Consider the following 20297-nt stretch of genomic DNA (forward strand, 5'->3'; position numbering starts at 1 on the left):
TTCCTCTGCGCTTTTGGTTTTACTTCCTGCTCTGTCTCAATCCCATGGCCTCCCACTCTGCCAAGTCCTCCAAGCTGCCAGCTCTCCCTCGCTGCTCTCCTTCTGGCAGCTTGGAGAGCCAAGCTTTCCAAGCTGCTCCACTCTTGTCTACTGGCTCTAGTGCTCTGCTCTCTGCCTGGTGCCTGTGTATGAAAATTAACCTGCTGTCTTAGTTTCCCTAATATTATCAAATGAAAAAAAATAACAACAGCCAATACAATAATAGCCATCTGGTGTAAGTGGTCTGTCTTTATCCATAAATATATATTGTAGGTCATGTAATAGAATTGCATCATATTGGTCACATCACATAATAAGATTATGCCTGATTGATTTATTTTTGGTACCAGAATTCCTTACACACAACTATAGGCACTTGATTTTTCAAAAAGTCACTTTGAAGCAAAAATTATACCTATTTTTTTTGTCAGATTGGCAAAAAATGTACTTTTCGGTGTGCCACATAATTATAGTAATTAGATTGTATATGCCAAATGGAAAATATTGAAAGTTGTTGCCTAAGTTGGTTGAGGACTTTTCTTTTTAAATAATTTTTATTGTTGAAGTCCTCCTTACCCCGCCCATCCCCCCATTAATCTCTTCCAGTCTGCTTCCATTCCCCCTTGGCCCTCCTCTCCCTCTCACTCCTCACCACCACATTGTGTCCACAAAGTTATGCATATATACATACAAGTTCATTGGTTGACCTTTTCCCACCCACCCTCCCCTGCCTTCCCTCTGAGATTCAACAGTCTATTCATGCTTCTATGTCTCTGGGTCTTTTATTTTTATTTTTATTTTTTATTTTATTGATTTTTTACAGAGAGAGAGGGAGAGGGATAGAGTTAGAAATATCTATGAGAGAGAAACATCCATCAGCTGCCTCCTGCACATACTGGGGATGTGCCTGAAACCAAGGTACAATACATGCCCTTGACTGGAATTGAACCTGGGACCCTTCAGTCCAAAAGCCGACGCTCTATCCACTGAGCCAAACCGGTTAGGGCATATTTTTGATCATTAGTTTATTTGATTCATTAGATTACACATGAGTGAGATCTTGTGATACCTCCTTTTCATTCATTTGGGAGTTTTTTTGTCTCCCCATTTTCGCTGTTCCTTTGTATTTGTTTCTATGTATTAGATCAAACTGCTATGCCACCCAGATTTTTTGTTGGTCTTATGTAGTAGATGTTTTGTGGGATCCAGTGGTGCAGTCTCTTGGGATATTTGGGTTCTGATGTAGTTAGGTTTGAATGTGACTGTCCCATTCGTAGATGGAATCTTCTCTCAGGGTTTTTGATAATGTGGCTTGCTCCCTACCACGTTGTGCCAGCCGTTGTGCACGTGTTGACTGAATAACACGAAATACAACAAGACAAGACACGACACAGAAAGTACAGAACAGGAGTGTACACAATACCTCTATAACCTCACCAGAGAAAAAAGTATTAGGAAAGATAAAAGAGAACAAATAGAAAAAAAGAACTAATATGAGGAGAAAACACAACACAACAAATAAATCAAGTGGCACAAATAAAAACCACCCAGAAAAGGAGAGGTGGGAGCAGAATCTCTAAATGCAGAGCTTAAATTAAGAAAATAAGGTTAAGAAAGTGGATGAATAGGGGAAGAACTATAGTTTAGAGTAGAGGAGGGTAGAAAAGAAATGAGAAGACAAAAAATAAATTTTTTTTGAAGAGGAAAAGAGCCTAAATTTAGTAAGTGAAACAAGTTAAAAAATTAGGAAAAGAAGAAAAGAGGAAGAGAGGACAAAAATTGAGTAGGAGCAGGGAAGAGGAAATTAGATATGAATCAACTAACAAGAGACTAGAATAATCTATATACTGTGTATTTAATAGAGAAATATGCACATTAGCCCAGAAGCCGTGGGACCTGAGCAGCTGCAGGTTCCCAGTGCCGCCAACCCCTGCATGCCCACACCCTCAGGCCTGGAATAATGACGCATTCACAATGAGTCCAGTCACTGCACAGGGGGCTGCAAATCAGGGGGCTAAGCGTTGGGGGGAGCTGCAGATTAGAGGGCAGTAGATCAGGGAGCGCTGTGGTCCCGGGGGGCTGTGTACCAGGGGGGCTATGGCACTTGTGACCCGAGCCCAGAGCCTGATCTCAGGGCTGCAATTTGGCTACGGTGCTCAGTGGGGAGCCCACATTCTGTCCCCACAGACTCAGGAGAGCCAATGGGTCCATGGGGACGGCCAGAAAGAGGCCTTGCCTGGCGCCCTTTACTCCAATGAGGAGGGCCGCGTGGATGGGAGTTGGGGGCCACACCGTGACCAGCGATCAGTGTTTGAAGAGGGAGCCTTCAGCCCCATGGACTTTCTCTGCCAACAAAGCTCCGGCTCCTCCCTGTACTCAGGCCCTGGCCATAGCCCACACCCTCTGGTGTCTGTGCCACTCCTCTGAATGGAGCCCATGTCACCTCTTTAAAGTTCTCATTTTTGCTGATCGGACCATTGCCTTCTGAGGCATAGAGGCCAGAACGGTGGGCCCAGTGGAGCCCGCAGAAAGGCACCCAGGAGCTCCTCAACTCCGATGGCTTCATTCAGAGAAGGCCTCCCCCCCACACCGCTCCCTGGGCACCGCTCACCTCAGCCAGTCAGAAGCTTCCTGTGACTGGCCCTGGGTTGCTTTTTTGGAGTCATAAAGTGATCACAATTTGTGACTGCCTCTGCTTGGCCTGAGTGTCTATGGGAAGGATCAAGTCCAGCTTTTATTAGTATAAGGCCCAGGTTCTGGTCAGCAAAAGCCCCAAGGCACCCTGAAATTCACCTCCCTTCCCCCCCCCGTCCACCTGATAGGCTCAGTGGTACCTGAGTTGCATGAAGTAGTTTCTCAGTGAGTCATTAGGAAGTGGTATGTGGTGTTCACCAGACTGATATAGGTTCAAACGTAGTTGCCAGTGCTAAGTCTAAGACCACTCTATAATTGCCCCAGGGTATACCACCCCTGGCTGTCTGCACTTCTTTGCAGTGGTGCCTCGGAATCTTTAGGGTGAGGCCAGCAGAATTTATCAGGTCCAAACAGATCAAGAGTTAGCCATGTGAAGGGAGGGTTTTGCATTGGTTGGGTGTGTTAGGGAAAAATGGTCCCTGTCTTAGAGACACCCAACTCAGTCTATTCAGGATTCTGCTAAGAGTCTGAGCTCAACAAGGTAGGCCGCTAGGAGTGGAGGGTGGTGCTACTGAATCTCACTTGAGGGGAAGGTGCCGGTTAGGGTGGGTTCTGAAAGATGGGAAGAGTGATCCAAATATAACCATTGTTATAAGTTACTTCTTTGTTTGCAGGCTGTTGGATTGGGTCCAATGGGGCTAGGGTGGTGGTATGCTGATCCAGCTCAAAGATGATCAATTTTATTGATCAACCAGCCTTTGGTATCATAGATACCAGTCTCTAACCTCTCTTTAAATTTTTTTTCTAGCTTTTTAATATTGCTGATTTTAGATCTTTTTTCTTTTCCAGTAAAGCATTTAAACTCATAAATTTTCCTGAATGAACTACTCTATCTGCTTTCCAGAAATTTTTGTATGTTGTATTTTCATTTTCCTTAAGTAAAGGGCATTAGCTGACCTCATAATCCTTTATAGGAAGTTGAATCTCTCTTTGGATTGCTTTTTATTTGGTGGATTATTTAATATTAGCTCTCCCAATATTAATAAAGAGTTGAGCTAAATGGATTATTACATAAAGAATGATAATAAATTATATCTTTAAACTTTAAAAAAAAACTTTTAAATTGTAAAACACAGGTAACATAAAATTTGCCATCTTAAAAAAATAAATTTACTATTTTCATTTTTATTAATACCACCGTTCAGTGGTATTAAGTACATACATAGTCTTGTGCAAACAACACCACTATCCATCCCTATAACTGTTTTTATCTGATTAAACTGAAACTAGCCGAAACCGGTTTGGCTCAGTGAATAGAGCGTCGGTCTGCGGACTGAAAGGTCCCAGGTTCGATTCCGGTCAAGGGGATGTACATTGGTTGCGGGCACATCCTTGGTGTGGGGTGTGCAGGAGGCAGCTGGTCGATGTCTCTCTCATCGATGTTTCTAGCTTTCTATCCCTCTCCTCTCCCTTCCTCTCTAAAAAATCAATAAAATATATTAAACAACAACAACAACAAAACACCTGAAACTACATCCATTAGACAATAACTCTCCATTGTCACCTGGCAACCACCATTTTAATTTCTGTCTTGGTACCTAGGGACCTCAATTAAGGGGAATCATACAATATCTCTCTGTGTGACTGGCCTGTTGCACTGAGTATAGTGAATGTCAGATGTCAGAATTTTCTTCCTTTTTAAAGTTGGTTCTTTATGGTCTGGCTGGTGTTGCTCAGCTGAGCATTGTCCCATGCACCAAGAGGTTCAATTCCTGGTCAGACCACATGTCTGAGTTGCAGTAGACAGCTGATTAATGTTTCTCGATGTCTATCTTTCTCAATCAAGACATTTTTTTACAAAAGTAAATAAAATTGGTTCTTTATGACTGAAATTAGAAAAAAATTTTCTAATTTGAAAATTTTTTTTTTTAAATACATTTTTATTGATTTCAGAGACTAACAGAGAAGGAAAGATAGAAGCATCTGTGATGAAAGAGAATCATTGATTGGCTGCCTCCTGCACATCCCACACTGGGGATTGAGCCTACAACCTGGGCACAGGAATCAAACCATAACCTCCTGGTTCTTAGGTTGACACTCAACCACTGAGCCATGCTAATTGGGGGGAAAAAAATCTTACTATTGAAATGTACATTGAAAAATGATTAAGATGCTCAATTTTATGTTTTGTGTATTTTTACCACAATTTGAAACAGTTTTATAATTTGTTCTCATCATTGGACATATTTTCACACCTTCGGAGAAAGAACTATATGGTATTATAAACTTTGAAAATAATCTGAAAATTCAGTGCAAAGATAAATTATCTAAAATATAATTTCCAGAAACCATTGCTGTTTAATGTTCCTTCAAAGATGTGTTCAGAAATAGAAGCTATTTTTAGAAGAGTACAAATTTTTGTTTGTTGTACTTATTGGTTTTGTTCACATGTGACAATAAAAATAAGTTAATATTGAAAAAGTATTCTTTCTCTGAATAGGTCTGTAGAAGGAATAACATCTTTAGTTATAAAGACTAAGTTTTGTGAATGTATCTAGAAGTGCCACTTCTGTATTATATAATGAGAAATTAAATATAATTCTAGATATTGAACTGATATTTGTGGAAGGGGATGTACCATTTTTTCTCCTTCATAAATAAATAGCTGATTTTTCTCCGGATTGTATAAGGAATGATGGGTGTTGTTAAAAGTTTATACAGTCCTATATAACAGAATGTGCTAAGTGTGTGTGTGTCCTATTGTCCGTTCAACCAACCAAAACATAATATGCTAATGATGATATGCCAAGGCTATGACATTCACTAACTACCAGGGGACAGACAGTTGACCAGTCGCTATGATGTGCACTGACCACCAGGGGGCAGACACTCTGACCAGTAGGTTAGCTTGCTACTGGGGTCCAGCCAATTAGTGAGCTGGGCTGGACATGCCCTGGAGCCCTCCCATGCTCCCTCCCTTGGTGGCCAACCTTCCGCATCCCTTCCCGGCCCTGATCATGCAGCACTGGAGTCCCTTGGCCTGACCTGCGCCCTCTTGCTATCCGGGACCGTTTGGGGGATGTTAGAGACTCAGTTTCAGCCCAATCCCACAGGCCAGGCCAAGGGACCCCAGTGGTGCACGAATTCATGCACTGGCCTCTAGTTGTGAATAAAGCTGCTATGAACATTACTGTACAAATCATTTACACATTTCATTTTTCTTTGGAAAAAAAGTCTAGGAGTGGAATTTATGAGTATAGGGTATATTTATGTTTCTTATAAATTGTCAAACAATTTTCCAAAGTTTCCTGCTTCACATTCCCATGAGCATTGTATATGGATTCTGTTGCTCTACACACTTGTCTACACTCAGCATTGTCATATGGAAATGTTTGAGGAAGAAAGCAAAATTAAATGAAATACTGTAGTCATCATGATCATTATTTCATATACTTTCTTACATATGTGAACACATGCCTCTCACCAAATTCATTATAAGTGGAATTGTGGATGTCCTTTCTTCCTAATTGTCTCCACCCCATATGGTTAGCTAAGTGTGTATACAGCTTTGCTTTTTATGGACATGAAAGAAGATATATAGAAGTTACAATAAACTAAGAATAGGGAACCATTTTGGAATATTACTTTCCTTCCTTCTGTTTCTCTATATGTTGATGGCTGTCTCTCTAAGTCAGCCAGAGCAGACTTTCAACTACATGTATTATAATTCACTAGAGGCCCGGTGCACAAAATTTGTGCATGGGGATGGGGGGTGGTGGTGGTGGTGTCCCTCATTCCAGCCTGCACACTTTCCAATCTGGGATCCCTCTCACAATCCAGGACTGCTGGCTCCCAACTGCTCATCTTCCTGCCTTCCTGATTGCCCCTAACCCCTTCTGCCTGCCAGCCTGATCACCCCCTAACTACTCCTATGCCAGCCTGATTGATGTCTAACTGCTCCCCTGCCAGCTTATTTGCCCCCAACTTCCCTCCTCTGCTGGCATGGTCACCCCTAACTGCCCTCTCCTGCAAGGTTGATCGCCTCCAATTGCCCTCCCTTGCAGGCCTGGTGCCTCCCTGCTGGCCATCCTGTCCACATAGGGGCAGGTTCTTTGACCACATGGGGGCAGCCATCTTGTGTGATGGTCAAACTGCATATTACTCTTTTATTAGATAGAATAGAGGCCTGGTGCACAGGTGGGGGCCAGCTGGTTTGCCCTGAAGGGTGTCCTGGATCAGGGTGGGGGTTCCCTTGGGGCATGGGGCGGCCTGAGGGAGGGGCCTGTGGTGGTTTGCAGGCCAGCCACGCCCCCTGGCAACCCAAATGGAGGCCCTGGTATCTGGAGTCTATTTACCTTCTACAGTTGAAACTTTGTAGCCTGGAGTGGAGCCAAGCCTCCTGCTTGCTCCCAGCCATTTCTGTTCGGACTTATGTATCTTCTATAATTGAAACTTTATAGCCTTAAGCGGAGGCCTAGGCCAGCCAGGGTGTGTGGAAAGCTTTGCTTCTTCCATTTCCAGGGGCAACCCTATCCTCCTCTTTCCAGCTCTGTGGCTGCCGCCATTTCTGTTTGGATTTGTTTACCTTCTGTAATTGAAACTTTGTAGCCTTTAGTGGAGGCCTGGGCCGGCAAGGGCAGGCGGAAAGCTTGGCTTTCTCTATTGCCTGGGAATCTCAAACCTCCCTACTGCTCTCTGTGGCTGTAGTCATCTTGGTTGGGTGGTGGGAATGGCTGGTGGGCATGGCTTGTGGGTGTAGTGGAGGTATGGTCAATTTGCATATTACTCTTTTATTAGGTAGGACATGATGAGCATTCCCTTTATTTCATAAAAGTTTTCTATTAGAAATAAACAGTGTACACTTCCTTCCCCTTCTCCCCCAAATCTTACATAATTATCCTGAAGAACTGTTTTTTGTTTTGTTTTTTATTTCTATGAGATACTATTCCTGAAAGGATATTATTGGATCACAAGATAACGTATAGTTTTTAGTCTAAAACATGTCACCAGATTTCTTTACAAAAGTATTGTGTGGGTCTATTTATGTTTATTGGCTATTTGGATTTGCTTTTCTGTTCATTGTTCTTTTGTCTATTGGGTTGCTCATTTCTTTCAGTTATTAAGAGTTTCTTGTTATAAACAGAATTTTTTAAATATAATTCTTTGTCACTTTCCCAAAATGTTTTACTTTAACACACTAAGTCTTTTATCTGGAGGAAATTATTTTTTTAAGAGACTATTAACTCCATTTACTAAATTAAAAAATATATATAAACTCACTTTCATGGCTCATTAATTTGAGTTCTGTGTAAGTAGATAGTTCCCTGATAATTAAATTCTATTGAAACATATGTAACATTTTTTAACTTGCTTAATCTTTCTTTGACCTAGAAGAGTCTTAAGAATTTGCCTTAGGTTTCCCAGCAATGATGTGGATTCAGAGTTTTGCTAATCCGATGTTCATTGCTTTGGAAATAGTTAAAAGTCCTACTTTATGCTGAACATTGGAGTATACTTTGAAGATGACTTTTTTTTTTTTTTTTAACTATTTATTGCTTTCCATGTACTGTGCTAAGTGCTTGGCATGTCCCTTAATTCTTTCAATTAACTCTACTCTTATTACCATCATTTTTTGATGAGGAAATAGAGGAAAGCAGCTAAGCTGAGGTTATATAGGTATGTAAGCAGAGAAAATAAAACTGGAGAAGACCTTTAAATTGAAATTTGAAGAATACATTCAAAGTCACTAGGCTGGCAGGATGATGGAAGAACAATGGCATTCCAGAGATAGAGAAAAATACATAAGGTCATCGTTTTCCAGGAGAGCTTGGCATGGCTTGAATGCAGAAGTGTGGAGGTCTCTGAGGATGGGTGAAGTATGAAGTGGATAATAGTCATGTCACAAAGGGCCTGTATTCCTTGATAAAATGTATAGACTTCATTTTTTTTATCCAGGGTGAAACATGAAAAGCTTTTAAGCATTTTTAAAGATCACATTTAACAACCCCCCCCTGCCGCCCCCCCCCCTCCAGAAATAGGCAGCTGAAAGTTGAAATATTATTACTGAAACATAATTATTGTGTAAAACTACTGACTAGTAGCTAAATTAATGGTGGGTTAGTTTACATTCTTCTTAATGAAACTTAAAAAATTTTTTTTTTTAATTGATTTTTTACAGAGAGGAAGAGAGAGGGATAGAGAGTTAGAAACATCGATGAGAGAGAATCATCGATCAGCTGCCTCTTGCACAAGCCCTACTGGGGATGTGCCTGCAATTAAGGTACATGCCCTTGACTGGAATTGAACCTGGGACCTTTCAGTCCGCAGGCTGACACTCTGTCCACTGAGCCAAACCGGTTTCGGCAAATGAAACTTTTTACAAATAGCATTTAATAAGACTACCAATTTTAGTCTTTCATCATTGATGTAGAATCTCTTATCTAATATTCCTCAAATTACCATATGAGTGTCTTACAGTCTCAACATTTATAAATTATTATGCATATTGTTATATGTAATAGATTTCTTGCTTAACTAGCTTTTCAAAACATTCTTTGACAGTGTTTATTTCCCGCATTACTGACAAATACATGTTTAAACAAGCATGTTAATATTCTGAACATATTCTCTAAAATACATGCTTTTCAATTGCCTATTAATTATGTTGTATGGGACTTTAATTCTACTTTTCAAATACTAGTACCAGAATTTCTGCTTAAGTAGATAGATATCTACTAATATTAATCCATAACAAGATGGGGAAGTATAGCTAGTTTGAAAACAAGAAGTGCTCTGAGTGTAAAATACAGATTTCTAAAGAATTCAAGTTTTTAAAAATGTGAAATATCTTATTAATTTTTATGTTATTTGTTGAAATTACATGTTTTAGATATATTGGGTTAAAATATTTAATTATACCTGTTTTGTTTTAAATGTGGCTACTGTTGCCTGGGTTGGTCTGTTATATTAAGGTTTTATTGTAATTACCAATATCATTGGATTAAAATCTATCATCCTGCTGATTGTTTTGTATTTGTTAGGTCTATTCTTTATTTTGTGTGTTTTTCTGCTTTTTTTTGCATTAGTTATTTTTATATTCCATTTTGTCTCTACTATTGGTTTATTATTTATGCCTCTTAAATTTGTTTTGTCCCCAATTATTTTTATTAAGGAGTTATATGTGTCCATATTCCCCCAGTGCCCCCCCACACCACTCCCAACATGCCCTCACTCACTAGTGTCTTGTGTCCATTGATTATGCTTATATGAATGCATACAAGTCCTTTGGTTGATCTTTTATCTCCCTTCCCTCCTCCAGCCTTCCCACTGTAATTTGACAGTCTGTTCGATGCTTCTCTGTATCTTATAATTAGCTGGTTTTCCTTCAAGATTTTTTTTTCTTTCTTTAGTACTTGTGTGGTAGTAATCGAAAAGACAACATATTTATTGATCCAGGATACCAGACATTTGAGCAAGAATTGAATAAAATCCTCCGAAGTTGGCAACCAAGCATACTTCCAGATGGTAATGCTCTTTTGAAATAAAGCTGTTGCTAATTGCTACTGGGATTTTTAATTTTATAGAATGTTCATCTATCTATCTATATATAAAGCCAGTATCCAGGAAGACCAAACGACCATGGCCCACAGGCTCCAATTGCAGCAAGGAGGGCAGCAGGCGGGTGGGGTGGTGAACATGGTGCACACTGGTGGGCGGGGCTGCGATCAGTGGCTGGCTACCATGCGCAATTTCATGTGCTGGGCCTCTAGTTAAATATAATAAGGAAATAATTTAAATTAGCATTTTTTAGAGTATATATTTGTGAACTCAATGGTTCATCTTTTGAGGAATTAGAAATGAATGTTGTTGATAACTAGTGCTTATGAAGAGCTTTGTAATAAATGTGGCCTTCTTTCTCTTGAGTAAGAAACTGAATATTTACTTCTTAAGCCCAAGTGGAGAGTATGATGTAAATAAACCTCTGTTTTATTTGTGTGAAGTAAAAATGTTTATGAATGGAATCATCTATTTTTCTCAGGAATTCTACAGATTTAAATTCCTTTCTGACCATTGTGTACTTATCCTATAGAATAGAAGTAAACATCCAGTTCCTTACAGCAGAGGTGCTAGTTCCAGTCTCTTGTGTTCCCTAGCCTCCGTATTGCTAATGAGCTGCATAGAAAATTCTGAAATTCATTCCCAGTTGACCTGGTGTGAATGGAAAATGGCAATAGGTTTGTTCTTAACTCTGTCTAGCTGGTAAATGAAAACTATTTTCTTTATTATAATTTTTAAAAAATATTTTTCTCTATTTAAGGGTCAATATTTTCTCGAGTTGAAGAAGATTATCTCTGGAGGATAAAACAACTAGGCTCACATTCTCCAGTAGCTCTTCTGAATACCCTGTTCTACTTTAACACTAAGTATTTTGGCCTGAAAACGGTGGAACAACACTTAAGACTTTCCTTTGGCACTGTGTTTAGGCATTGGAAAAAAAATCCTTTAACAATGGAAAACAAAGCATGTCTTCGATATCAAGTGTCTTCCTTATGTGGAACAGATAATGAAGGTATATAACAGATTTTTATTTGGGATTGTCTGTGACAGAGATAGCCAAACTTTGCCTTACTAAAGACTACTTAGGCCACTTGTTAAGAACCCTAGGACTGTCCTTTTCATAAAAATAAGACAGACCATGTCTCCTTAAAACATCTCAGTTCATTTTGTTTGAAAAATTATGAATTACCAGAAGCCACACTTAGGTCTCTGAAGGATAACTAGTCCCATTCTTTGGTAAAACAGATACTAGGATTGAATAGAGTAGGTAGTACTATCTTTCTTCAAGAGTGGGCTTAGGAAGTTCATTTAACTTTTATTTTTTAAGATAAAATTACTACTGGAAAAAGAAAACATGAAGATGATGAGCCAGTATTTGAACAAATTGAAAATACAGTCAATCCTTCTAGGTGTCCTGTGAAAATGTTTGAATGCTACTTGTCTAAAAGGTAAGTGTTAATGATACTTAATTTTAAAATCATTTGTTAGCTGCCTTGAATTTAAAATTAACAAGAAGTGACACTTCCCACTGATCCTTCTTTAGATTTCTCACTTATATCTAAGTCCATTTAATTACAACATTTTTAGTTCCCAATATTATAAAATACCAGTTTATATTTCATACTTTAGGATTTAAGCATATGTTAAAAAATTGTTCTCTACTAATGAAATTACTACTTACTGTCTTTTCATAATCCTATAATCTTTTAAATTATAGTACTTCTAATGACTAAAGTAGGGGGCACAGATCTGTTTTGCAAAGGATCAGGTAAATATTTCAGGCATTTTTTGGGCTACAGAATTTTTATTGCAGCTTGTCAATTCTGCTTTTATAGCTAGAAAGCAGCCATATACTATATATACATATATAAAAGTCTAAGCAACCATTTGACCGGTAGCTATGACATGCACTGACCACCAACGGGCATACGCTCAACACAGGAGCTGCTGAGCTGCGGTGACTTGGCAGCTGTGGTTCTTGGGTGACACACTCAGAACCAGAGAGGAGGGAGCCCAATTCCTGGTGCGTTACCCCAGAACTACCCTCTTGTAATCTGGGATCCTTCAGGGATGTCAGAGAGTTGGTTTTGGTTAGATCCTCGCAGGCCAAGTGTAGGGACTGCATCAGTGCATGAATCTGTGCACTAGGTCTCCAGTATATAAGTAAAAGTCATGAGTGTGTTACAATAAAACTTTACACGAAAAGTGATGGGCTATAGTTTGCCATGCTTTGGACAAAAGGTAAGTTCAAAGGTAGAATAAATAGGGGGAGAGGAAAATGAAATATATACATTGAAAAGAAAATTGCCCTCTAAGAAGGTCTGAAAGATAAGTGTTCTGAAAGCAGAATGCTTTTCAGCTGTACCACTATTTTCCCCCTAATCTGATACCAACAGACATTTAAAAATATTTTAAACCAATGATATGTTTAGAGGTTATAAATTATTTTATGCTTGTCCATTAAATATGCACTCTGTTTTTCAAAAGGTTAGCATGAATATATTTTCTTGTATAATCAGTTTTATAAATTACTAGCGGCCTGGTGCACAAAATTCATGCATGGGGATGGGGTAGGTCCCTCAGCCCAGCTTGCACCCTCTCACAAACCGGGATCCCTCAGGAGATGTCTGCCTGCCTGCCTGTTGGCCCCTAACCACTCACCTTTCTGCCTGATTGCCCCTAACCTCTCGCCTGCCTGCCTGCTTGATCGCCCCTAAGCATTTGCCTGCCTGCTTGATCACCCCTAACTGTCTCTACCTGCCTGCCTGAACGCCCCTGTCTCTACCTCAGCCCCCACTGCCATGGCTTTGTCTGGAAGGACGTCCGGAATGACGTCTAGAAGGTCATTTGGCTGTCAGGTCTAAATAGCATATTACGTTTTTATTATTATAAATTGTTAGGTCCCCAAGTTAGCTCTCAAGAACCCATAGAAATAGTAATGTTACCCATAGCATGATGGTAATATTTCTGGTGATGGTTTGGGGGTTGCCCTCTTTGGCTGCAACAGAATCATGATTTTCCAGTGGTAGTAACTATTTGTTAATCAGAAATTCCTATTTAAATGTTACCTTGTTGGTATTTTAAAAATTAACCTCTATTGTATAATGCTGGTATTTTTATTTTCCGTGCTACCATATTTCATCAATTCTAAGAAACATTTTTGATGTTTTACTATCTCTGAAACTGGGCTGCATGTTACAATTGATGCATTTAAAAATTATAATTGGGGGAAAAATTATAACTGGCAGTGTTTTACTTTTTTGGTGGAAATATTAAAATAATATTTCAATTAATGGTGTCTTGGATTCAGTGAAGAACATGATTTAAATTATGATGGAAAATAATCTTTTGCCACAGAAATTAACTTAAAAAATATCTGAAGGATAGAGTTTTTAATGTAATGAGGTGCATATGTTCAGCCCGCATAATGTGGTTAGTGGTCATAGAAATATTCCTGAAAGAAGGACAGAAAGTTGTGGGGAATTTTGTACATACACTGTAAAATTGACTTTCTCCTTTTTCCCAAAGTCCACAGAATCTTAATCAGAGAATGGATGTTTTTTATTTGCAACCAGAATGCTCTAGTTCTACAGATAGCCCTGTCTGGTACACATCGACTTCACTGGACCGAAACACCTTGGAAAATATGCTTGTACGGGTTCTTTTAGTAAAAGATATTTATGATAAAGACTATTATGAACTGGATGAAGACACAGACTAAAAAAGGAACATTTCAGAAGCATTTGGGATAAAACAGCATTAGATAGTCATGCTGCTAGATCTTTACTATGGAAAACATTTCAAGTTTACTTCTTCTGTTTTGAGTTTTGTAGCAGTGTACCCACACTGGGTATTACCATGTAAATAATCTGTGAGTGAAAGTTGCCATTATATTCTATGTAGTTGTTTTAGTATACTTAATAAATACATTCAAATTTTTTTATTATTTATTTGATTAGGTATGTTTATAACTTTTTACATTACAAAATATGAATGAGAATGTGCCATGTATAATTTTTTTCCTTGTAGTAAGAAACATCCATATTGCACAGTTCTACTGTTGAAACGCTTCCTTGAAGGGGGCTGGCTCTTTTACTGGGTTCTTGACCACATGGTTGTGTATGGGTAGCACTACTAAAAGTTTAGAATTTGCAGTGTCTTTCAGAATTTTTAAAATAAACTGTAAACTAATAGGCTGGTTTTTTTTGTTTTATTTTTTGGTTTTTGGTGTTTTTTTGGGGGGGGGAGGGAGTTTTGTTTGTTTTATTTTATGTTTTAGTTACCAAAGCCTTACAAGGTTATGTAGAGAGAGACCATCTTCTGTACCAAAAATAGACAAGAGAATGCTGTCAATATTGGTGTACTGTAATGTGAATCTATACTGGTAAAAGTAACTTTTGTTCCCTTTATTAAAACCTTAGTGTCCTTTTCTCATTTGTGGCTTTCTGCATCACTTCAGTATATATATGTGTGTGACATATATATATATATATATATATATATATATATATATATATATATGAATAATGACATTGAAGACATGATAATTGAAGCATTTTCCTTGTAAAAATGTCTGATGAAAGTGTAAAATTTTGTTTTCTTTTTTATGCCAACTATATGTATCCAAAATCTTCATTCATAGAAGTTTGATTTTTCTGTTTTTCCCCTATGGGTACAGGTCGTGTCTTAATACCTGTATAGTGCTCTAAAACTTTACCATATTAGAATTCTTGTGTCTGTCCTCAAATATGACTGATGCATACATTGGATAAAATTATTTTTAGAAATGCCACTCCTAAAATAGTTGTTATAGAAAGTCAGACTAGTTTCAAAAGATAGTATCACATGTCACCATAAGGATTACCAGTATAATGATTCTAATGTTTGAGATGATTGATAAACAGAGGAAGAAACTGATAGATGAGCTTTATCTCAAAAGAAATCACATTCATTGTTACACTGTGGCTCTTAAATTTTAACTACTTCTTATAGAAGATTGCATTTAAAAATTTTGTGCTCTGCATAGCAACTTATCCATTCAGAATAACTTTTCTTTCAGAACAATGTTTACTTAAAATCCTACCTTTTAGAGACTAAGTAAAGTGCTAGCTGCAGATTGTCAGAAAGAAATCCTTTGGCTAAATTCATATGCACATAGTCATGTTTTCTTGTTTCTCATTTCACAATCACCACAGTGACATTAGTTTTCTAAAATTGTTGGGGCAGGTATGTGGCATTGGGCTCTATTCCACAGTGGTTAGGTTACGTCTCACATCCCTTAGATACTGCTCTTTTCTTTAGGATAAATGTTAGCATTCAGAAGCAATTTTCGTAGTCATGATTTGGAAAATTTTATAAGTGTAACTACTGTATATTTAAGTAGTATTTATCAAAAATATTTTGGCATAAAAATTACTTCATAATATTCTTGTCTTATAGGTTTGCGTAATGTTTTCTGTCCATTATTTAATTTTATATTGTTAACTTGATGGTGAGATAGTAACAATCTGATAATACTTACTAAAATATATTGCTCATTGTCTATTGGATGAAGGAAAATAGGTAACATTTTAAAAATATGTAATATAAAAGTTTCTTCATCTCTACTTCTTTAAGAATTTTCCTAGAAACACATCTTGCTGATAGAAAGGTGGTTAATCCTAATCGTCTTTTCTTCTTGAAAGTGGTGCTGTAGTCCCTCAGAGCAATAAACTTTCTCCCAAATGTCAATGTGTATTTTACCAAATACCACAAATTTCTGCCATGGTCCTACTATTAAGCACCCTGTCTTGCTATTTACATTTCCTTTTTTATATATTTTAGCTTTTCTAAACCAGAAATGTCTATATAACCTTGATCTTGATATGATTGAGGATTTAGAGCTCCTGGCTTGTTTTTATTGCAATCCAATGATTGAAAACTTGACTCTCAGGTGAAAAGGAAAAAACAAACTATTTAATGAGAATTGTTTATTCTGTGAAGCTTTATTTTACCTAGAATGTATTCATTGGTTTCTGGATCTCCCTGTTTTGTGTGGTTGTAGCTGACTGCTGAGAAAAAGGATAGCAGTTTCTTTCTGCTTCTTAGTAATTACTGATTATAGCATCCTATAAATATAACTTTATTGCCTTTAGATGTCTATTAGAGATGCTGTATTTTTCTGTTCTGAAGATTTTGCCATTTAAATTGAACTGATGAAAAAGTTTTTATACATATTGAGAGAAGTGAATTTTGCATGGAAATTAAATCTTCATTAACACATTTCTAAGGCTTTTAACTGTATTAGGTAATATATTAAAGGATTTTTCTAGACAAGAAGTATTTTTGGGGTTGGGGGGAGAATACATTTTGTTTAAATAGTTCATGGTTTTTCTTTTATTACATGGAGTTGTTACCAGTGTGTTAAACATATTTATATAGCAAGAGGATGCATATTGTGCTGTGCATTCAAACTTTTGTCACTTTTTCTCATGGAATTTACCTTTGTCCTGGCCAGTTGTAATTTGGGAATGGGGTAACTTGTTTATGCATAGTATTAAGTATGACAGTATTGGAGAAGTCATAAAATTACAAATTTTTTATTTGTGCTATTCTAATGTGGGTTTGTTTCATCAGAGATCTTAAATAACTTGAAGTCTTAAATCACTATAAAAATTTACACTTTTATTTTGCCAGTTATTTCCAAAATGTATTGTTATACATAATGCCACGTATGTTCTAAGTTAACTTTCACTGTAGGATAATCTCTTTGTTCCCTTCAAACAAAAGTCATAGAAGTGTACATGAAAATATTTTTAAAGAATAAATTTCTTTAACTAAATTACAGTATTTTGGGGTTTACCCCCTTAGTTATTTTTAGAGTAGTTCTTTGAATTTCAGTTATTCCATTCTGCTGTTTTCTTAGGAATAGACTTTTTAATATGTTTTCCAGTATTAAGTACTTTTTTGTTGTTTCGAGGTATATCATACTTGAAAATACTACTACTAACAAAACATTATAAATTTAGAAGTTGGTGTTTAAAACAGCTTAACTGCATTAGTTTGAGAGTAGAAACACCTAGAGTGATGCTTCAATGTGCTTTTTTCTTTACTTAGAAGCTAGATATTAGAGGGACACTTCAAATAAGCCGCTGTGGTCCTCTGCCTTATAATGAACTGGGTAAGAGAAAGTTGTTCCTGAAATCTGGACAGGTTAAACAAATTCACAAATTAAGGCCTTTTGAGAACGAAAGAAAAAAAAAAAGGAACCAAAGAGAAGCTAAGATTTAATCAAGAATAGAACCAAAGAGAGGGCCACAAACCGTGTGAGCCTCCATGGGGTGGGAGGTCACCGTGTCACTGAGGACAGGTGTAAACCCTAACAGCGTATTTTCTGTTATAGCACAGTGAAAAGAACAGGTAGCTCTTTTTGAAACATTAGGTGCTTTATTCTGTCTGGGCTTCAATTTCTTTATCTGTGAAATGAAGGCATTGCCTTGATTTCTGAATCTGGAGATTCAAATTAAGTATGGTTGGTATTGTACTTAGAGAATTAGTAGAAAAATTTTACAGATTTATGTTTGAATCCTTTTATTTAGAAGTACATTGGAGATTTTTCCTAAAATAGCCTTAACACTTTATAAGTGCTGTTAAGATAACTACTCAGAAGTAAAGTCATGAAAATTAATTAACACAAAACTTAAACAATAAATCTTTGTTAACATTTTCTTTACTGCCAACGGTGGTAGTTAAGGAGGAAGGGAAGCCGGAGGAAGGGAAGCCGGGACCGGTTTGGCTCAGTGGATAGAGCATCGGTCTGCGGACTGAAGGGTTCCGGGTTCGATTCCGGTCAAGGGGATGTACCTTGGTTGCGGGCACATCCCCAGTGGGGGGTGTGCAAGAGGCAGCTGGTCGATGTTTCTCTCTCATCGACGTTTCTAATACTCTGTCCCTCTCAATTCCTCTCTGTGTAAAATCAATAAAATATATTAAAAAAAAAAAAAGAAGAAAGGGAAAATAAAAGATAAAGAAGACATAATGTTTCAAAGCTTATACCTATGGGTGGTAAACAAGATACACTGTTGTGTGAACATATAGAGAATATATTCATGGTAGTTCACAACGGGAAGATTGTGAACATGCAGGAATACCCTAAAGGGCTATTGTGGTCTAGAGTAGGATTCATAGATTTACTGCCATCTGTATTTATATTAATATAAAACAGATTCCTATAACCTTAACATCACTGCTTTCAGCTCTGTTAGAAATGGTCAATGGAGCAATTTCTGATTATATTAAAGGTTCTGTTTTGATGGCATAAGTGCTCATCTCTGGGATTAGAGATAATTCCAAAAGGTATTATGTTACATCAAATCAAGGTGTGTAATTCAACTTCTGGGTTGTGTTGTGTGGATGGAACATAAAAATTCAATATATCCATATTTTTTAATTCTCACCTGAATATGTTTTTATTGATTTTAGAGAGAGAGGAAGGGCTGGGGAGAGAAACATACATTGATGAGAGAGAGAAACATCAATTGATTGCCTCATGTACGTTCCCCATCAAAATCCACAACCTAGATATATGCCCTAACGGAATTGAACCAACAACCTTTAATGTTTGGGACGATCCTCTAACCAACTCAACCACCTGCCCAGGTCATTTTTTTAAAAAATTGGTTTTAGAGAGGGAGAGGGAGAGAGCAACATCAATGATGAGAGAAAATCATTGATTGGCTGCCTCCTGCATCCTCACACTGGGAATCGAGCCTACAATGCAGGCATGTGCCTTACCGGGAATTGAACCTTGACAGGTTGGTTCATAGGTTGTTGCTCAACCACTGTGCCGCATTGGCCATATTTTTTATATATAATATTTAAGTCATGGGTGTGGTGTGATGCTCTTAGCCCTCATAAGTAAGGTTAAACCTTCCTGTTATATGCATTTTTGTAGTTCTAAGTTGGTATCAGCAAATGGCAGTAGTACATAGCCCAGTTGCTTTTTTTCTTGGTTTATGCTGTTTTAAGTATATCATAATCCTTTATCAGAAACCCTTGGGGGTTTTAGAATTCAAAATTGTCCTCTTTTCAAAAATAAATTAATACCCTCAATACCAAAAAAAATAATACCCTCAATAGGGCTGGGTCACCTTTATGACTAGCTGCAGTCATGTCATGGAACCAATCATTTATTAATTTCAAGAAATACTTGAGTGATTATTTCAGGCACATTAAGCCAGGTGCTGGTTGCACAATAGCCCTCTTTGAAAATACTTTATTCTACTGGGGAGATGGGACCTCAGAGTAAAGTAGGGACTTAGGCCTTGTTACACACAGTCTCTTGTGTTATAAAGAAACCAAAACTCAAGTCAAATACAAGACCCACTTGTGAGCCCAACTCTGATCCTAATGCTGATCAGATTTCTATTACACCGATTTGCTTCTGGAGAGCAATAGGTGCCAACTATTTGAGAATGCAGAGATATATGCAAATGAAGAATAATAGTGACCATCTTCCACACTGAAGGCTCTCAAAGGTGGTTAGTGTTCTCAATGCAGTTTTTAATCAGTCTTGCTCCAAGGGAAGAGTTAGTTCACCAGAATGTAAAGCTCATAGGGTAAGGACTGCTTTCCCTGCCTTGTCCAGGCACCTAGAAAAGGTCTTGGCACATACTAGATATTAATAAAAGTTTGTTGGGTGAATTAATGATTATAAGTACTTTCAAGTTCAAGAATTTTGAAAATAAAGAAACCACTGAAAATATGAGGATCTATGATCCATGAAGTAGCACCTGATTTTTGGTGTGTCTGTGTGTGTGTGTGTGTGTGTGTGTGATTTGTTCCTGTCATCTTCCCCTTATGAGAACCAAGGGGACCTGGATATAGGATATAGGGCTTGATGACTTGTATAGTATACAAAGTATAAGCATTTAAAAACTACTTGTGGCCCTGGCCGGTGTTAGTGGTTCGAGTGTCAGCCTGCACACCAGAGGGTCTTGCATTCGATTCCTGGTCAACGGCACATACCTGGGTTCGGTCCCCAGCCTCTGTCAGAGCACATGCAGGAGGCAACCCATCGATGTATCTCT

At 37.8% G+C, this 20297-nt stretch overlaps 1 protein-coding gene across 4 annotated transcripts in view; it reads left to right on the forward strand.

Annotated features, from left to right (window-relative positions):
* The window catches only part of ZMYM2 (zinc finger MYM-type containing 2), a 152375-nt gene extending 135555 nt beyond the window's left edge, over window positions 1-16820 (forward strand). For all 4 annotated transcript variants that reach the window (XM_084878529.1, XM_084878528.1, XM_084878527.1 and 1 more), the window contains 4 exons: window positions 10083-10197; window positions 10991-11242; window positions 11558-11678; window positions 13759-16820. In XM_084878529.1, the coding sequence (XP_084734655.1) occupies window positions 10083-10197; window positions 10991-11242; window positions 11558-11678; window positions 13759-13951 (681 nt within the window). In that variant the 3' untranslated portion in view covers window positions 13952-16820. The remainder of the gene's footprint in view (window positions 1-10082; window positions 10198-10990; window positions 11243-11557; window positions 11679-13758) is intronic.
* Window positions 16821-20297: the final 3477 nt, after the last annotated feature.

Source organism: Pipistrellus hanaki (assembly GCF_964339955.1).
Source record: "Pipistrellus hanaki genome assembly, chromosome: 3".
Lineage (NCBI taxonomy): Eukaryota > Metazoa > Chordata > Mammalia > Chiroptera > Vespertilionidae > Pipistrellus > Pipistrellus hanaki.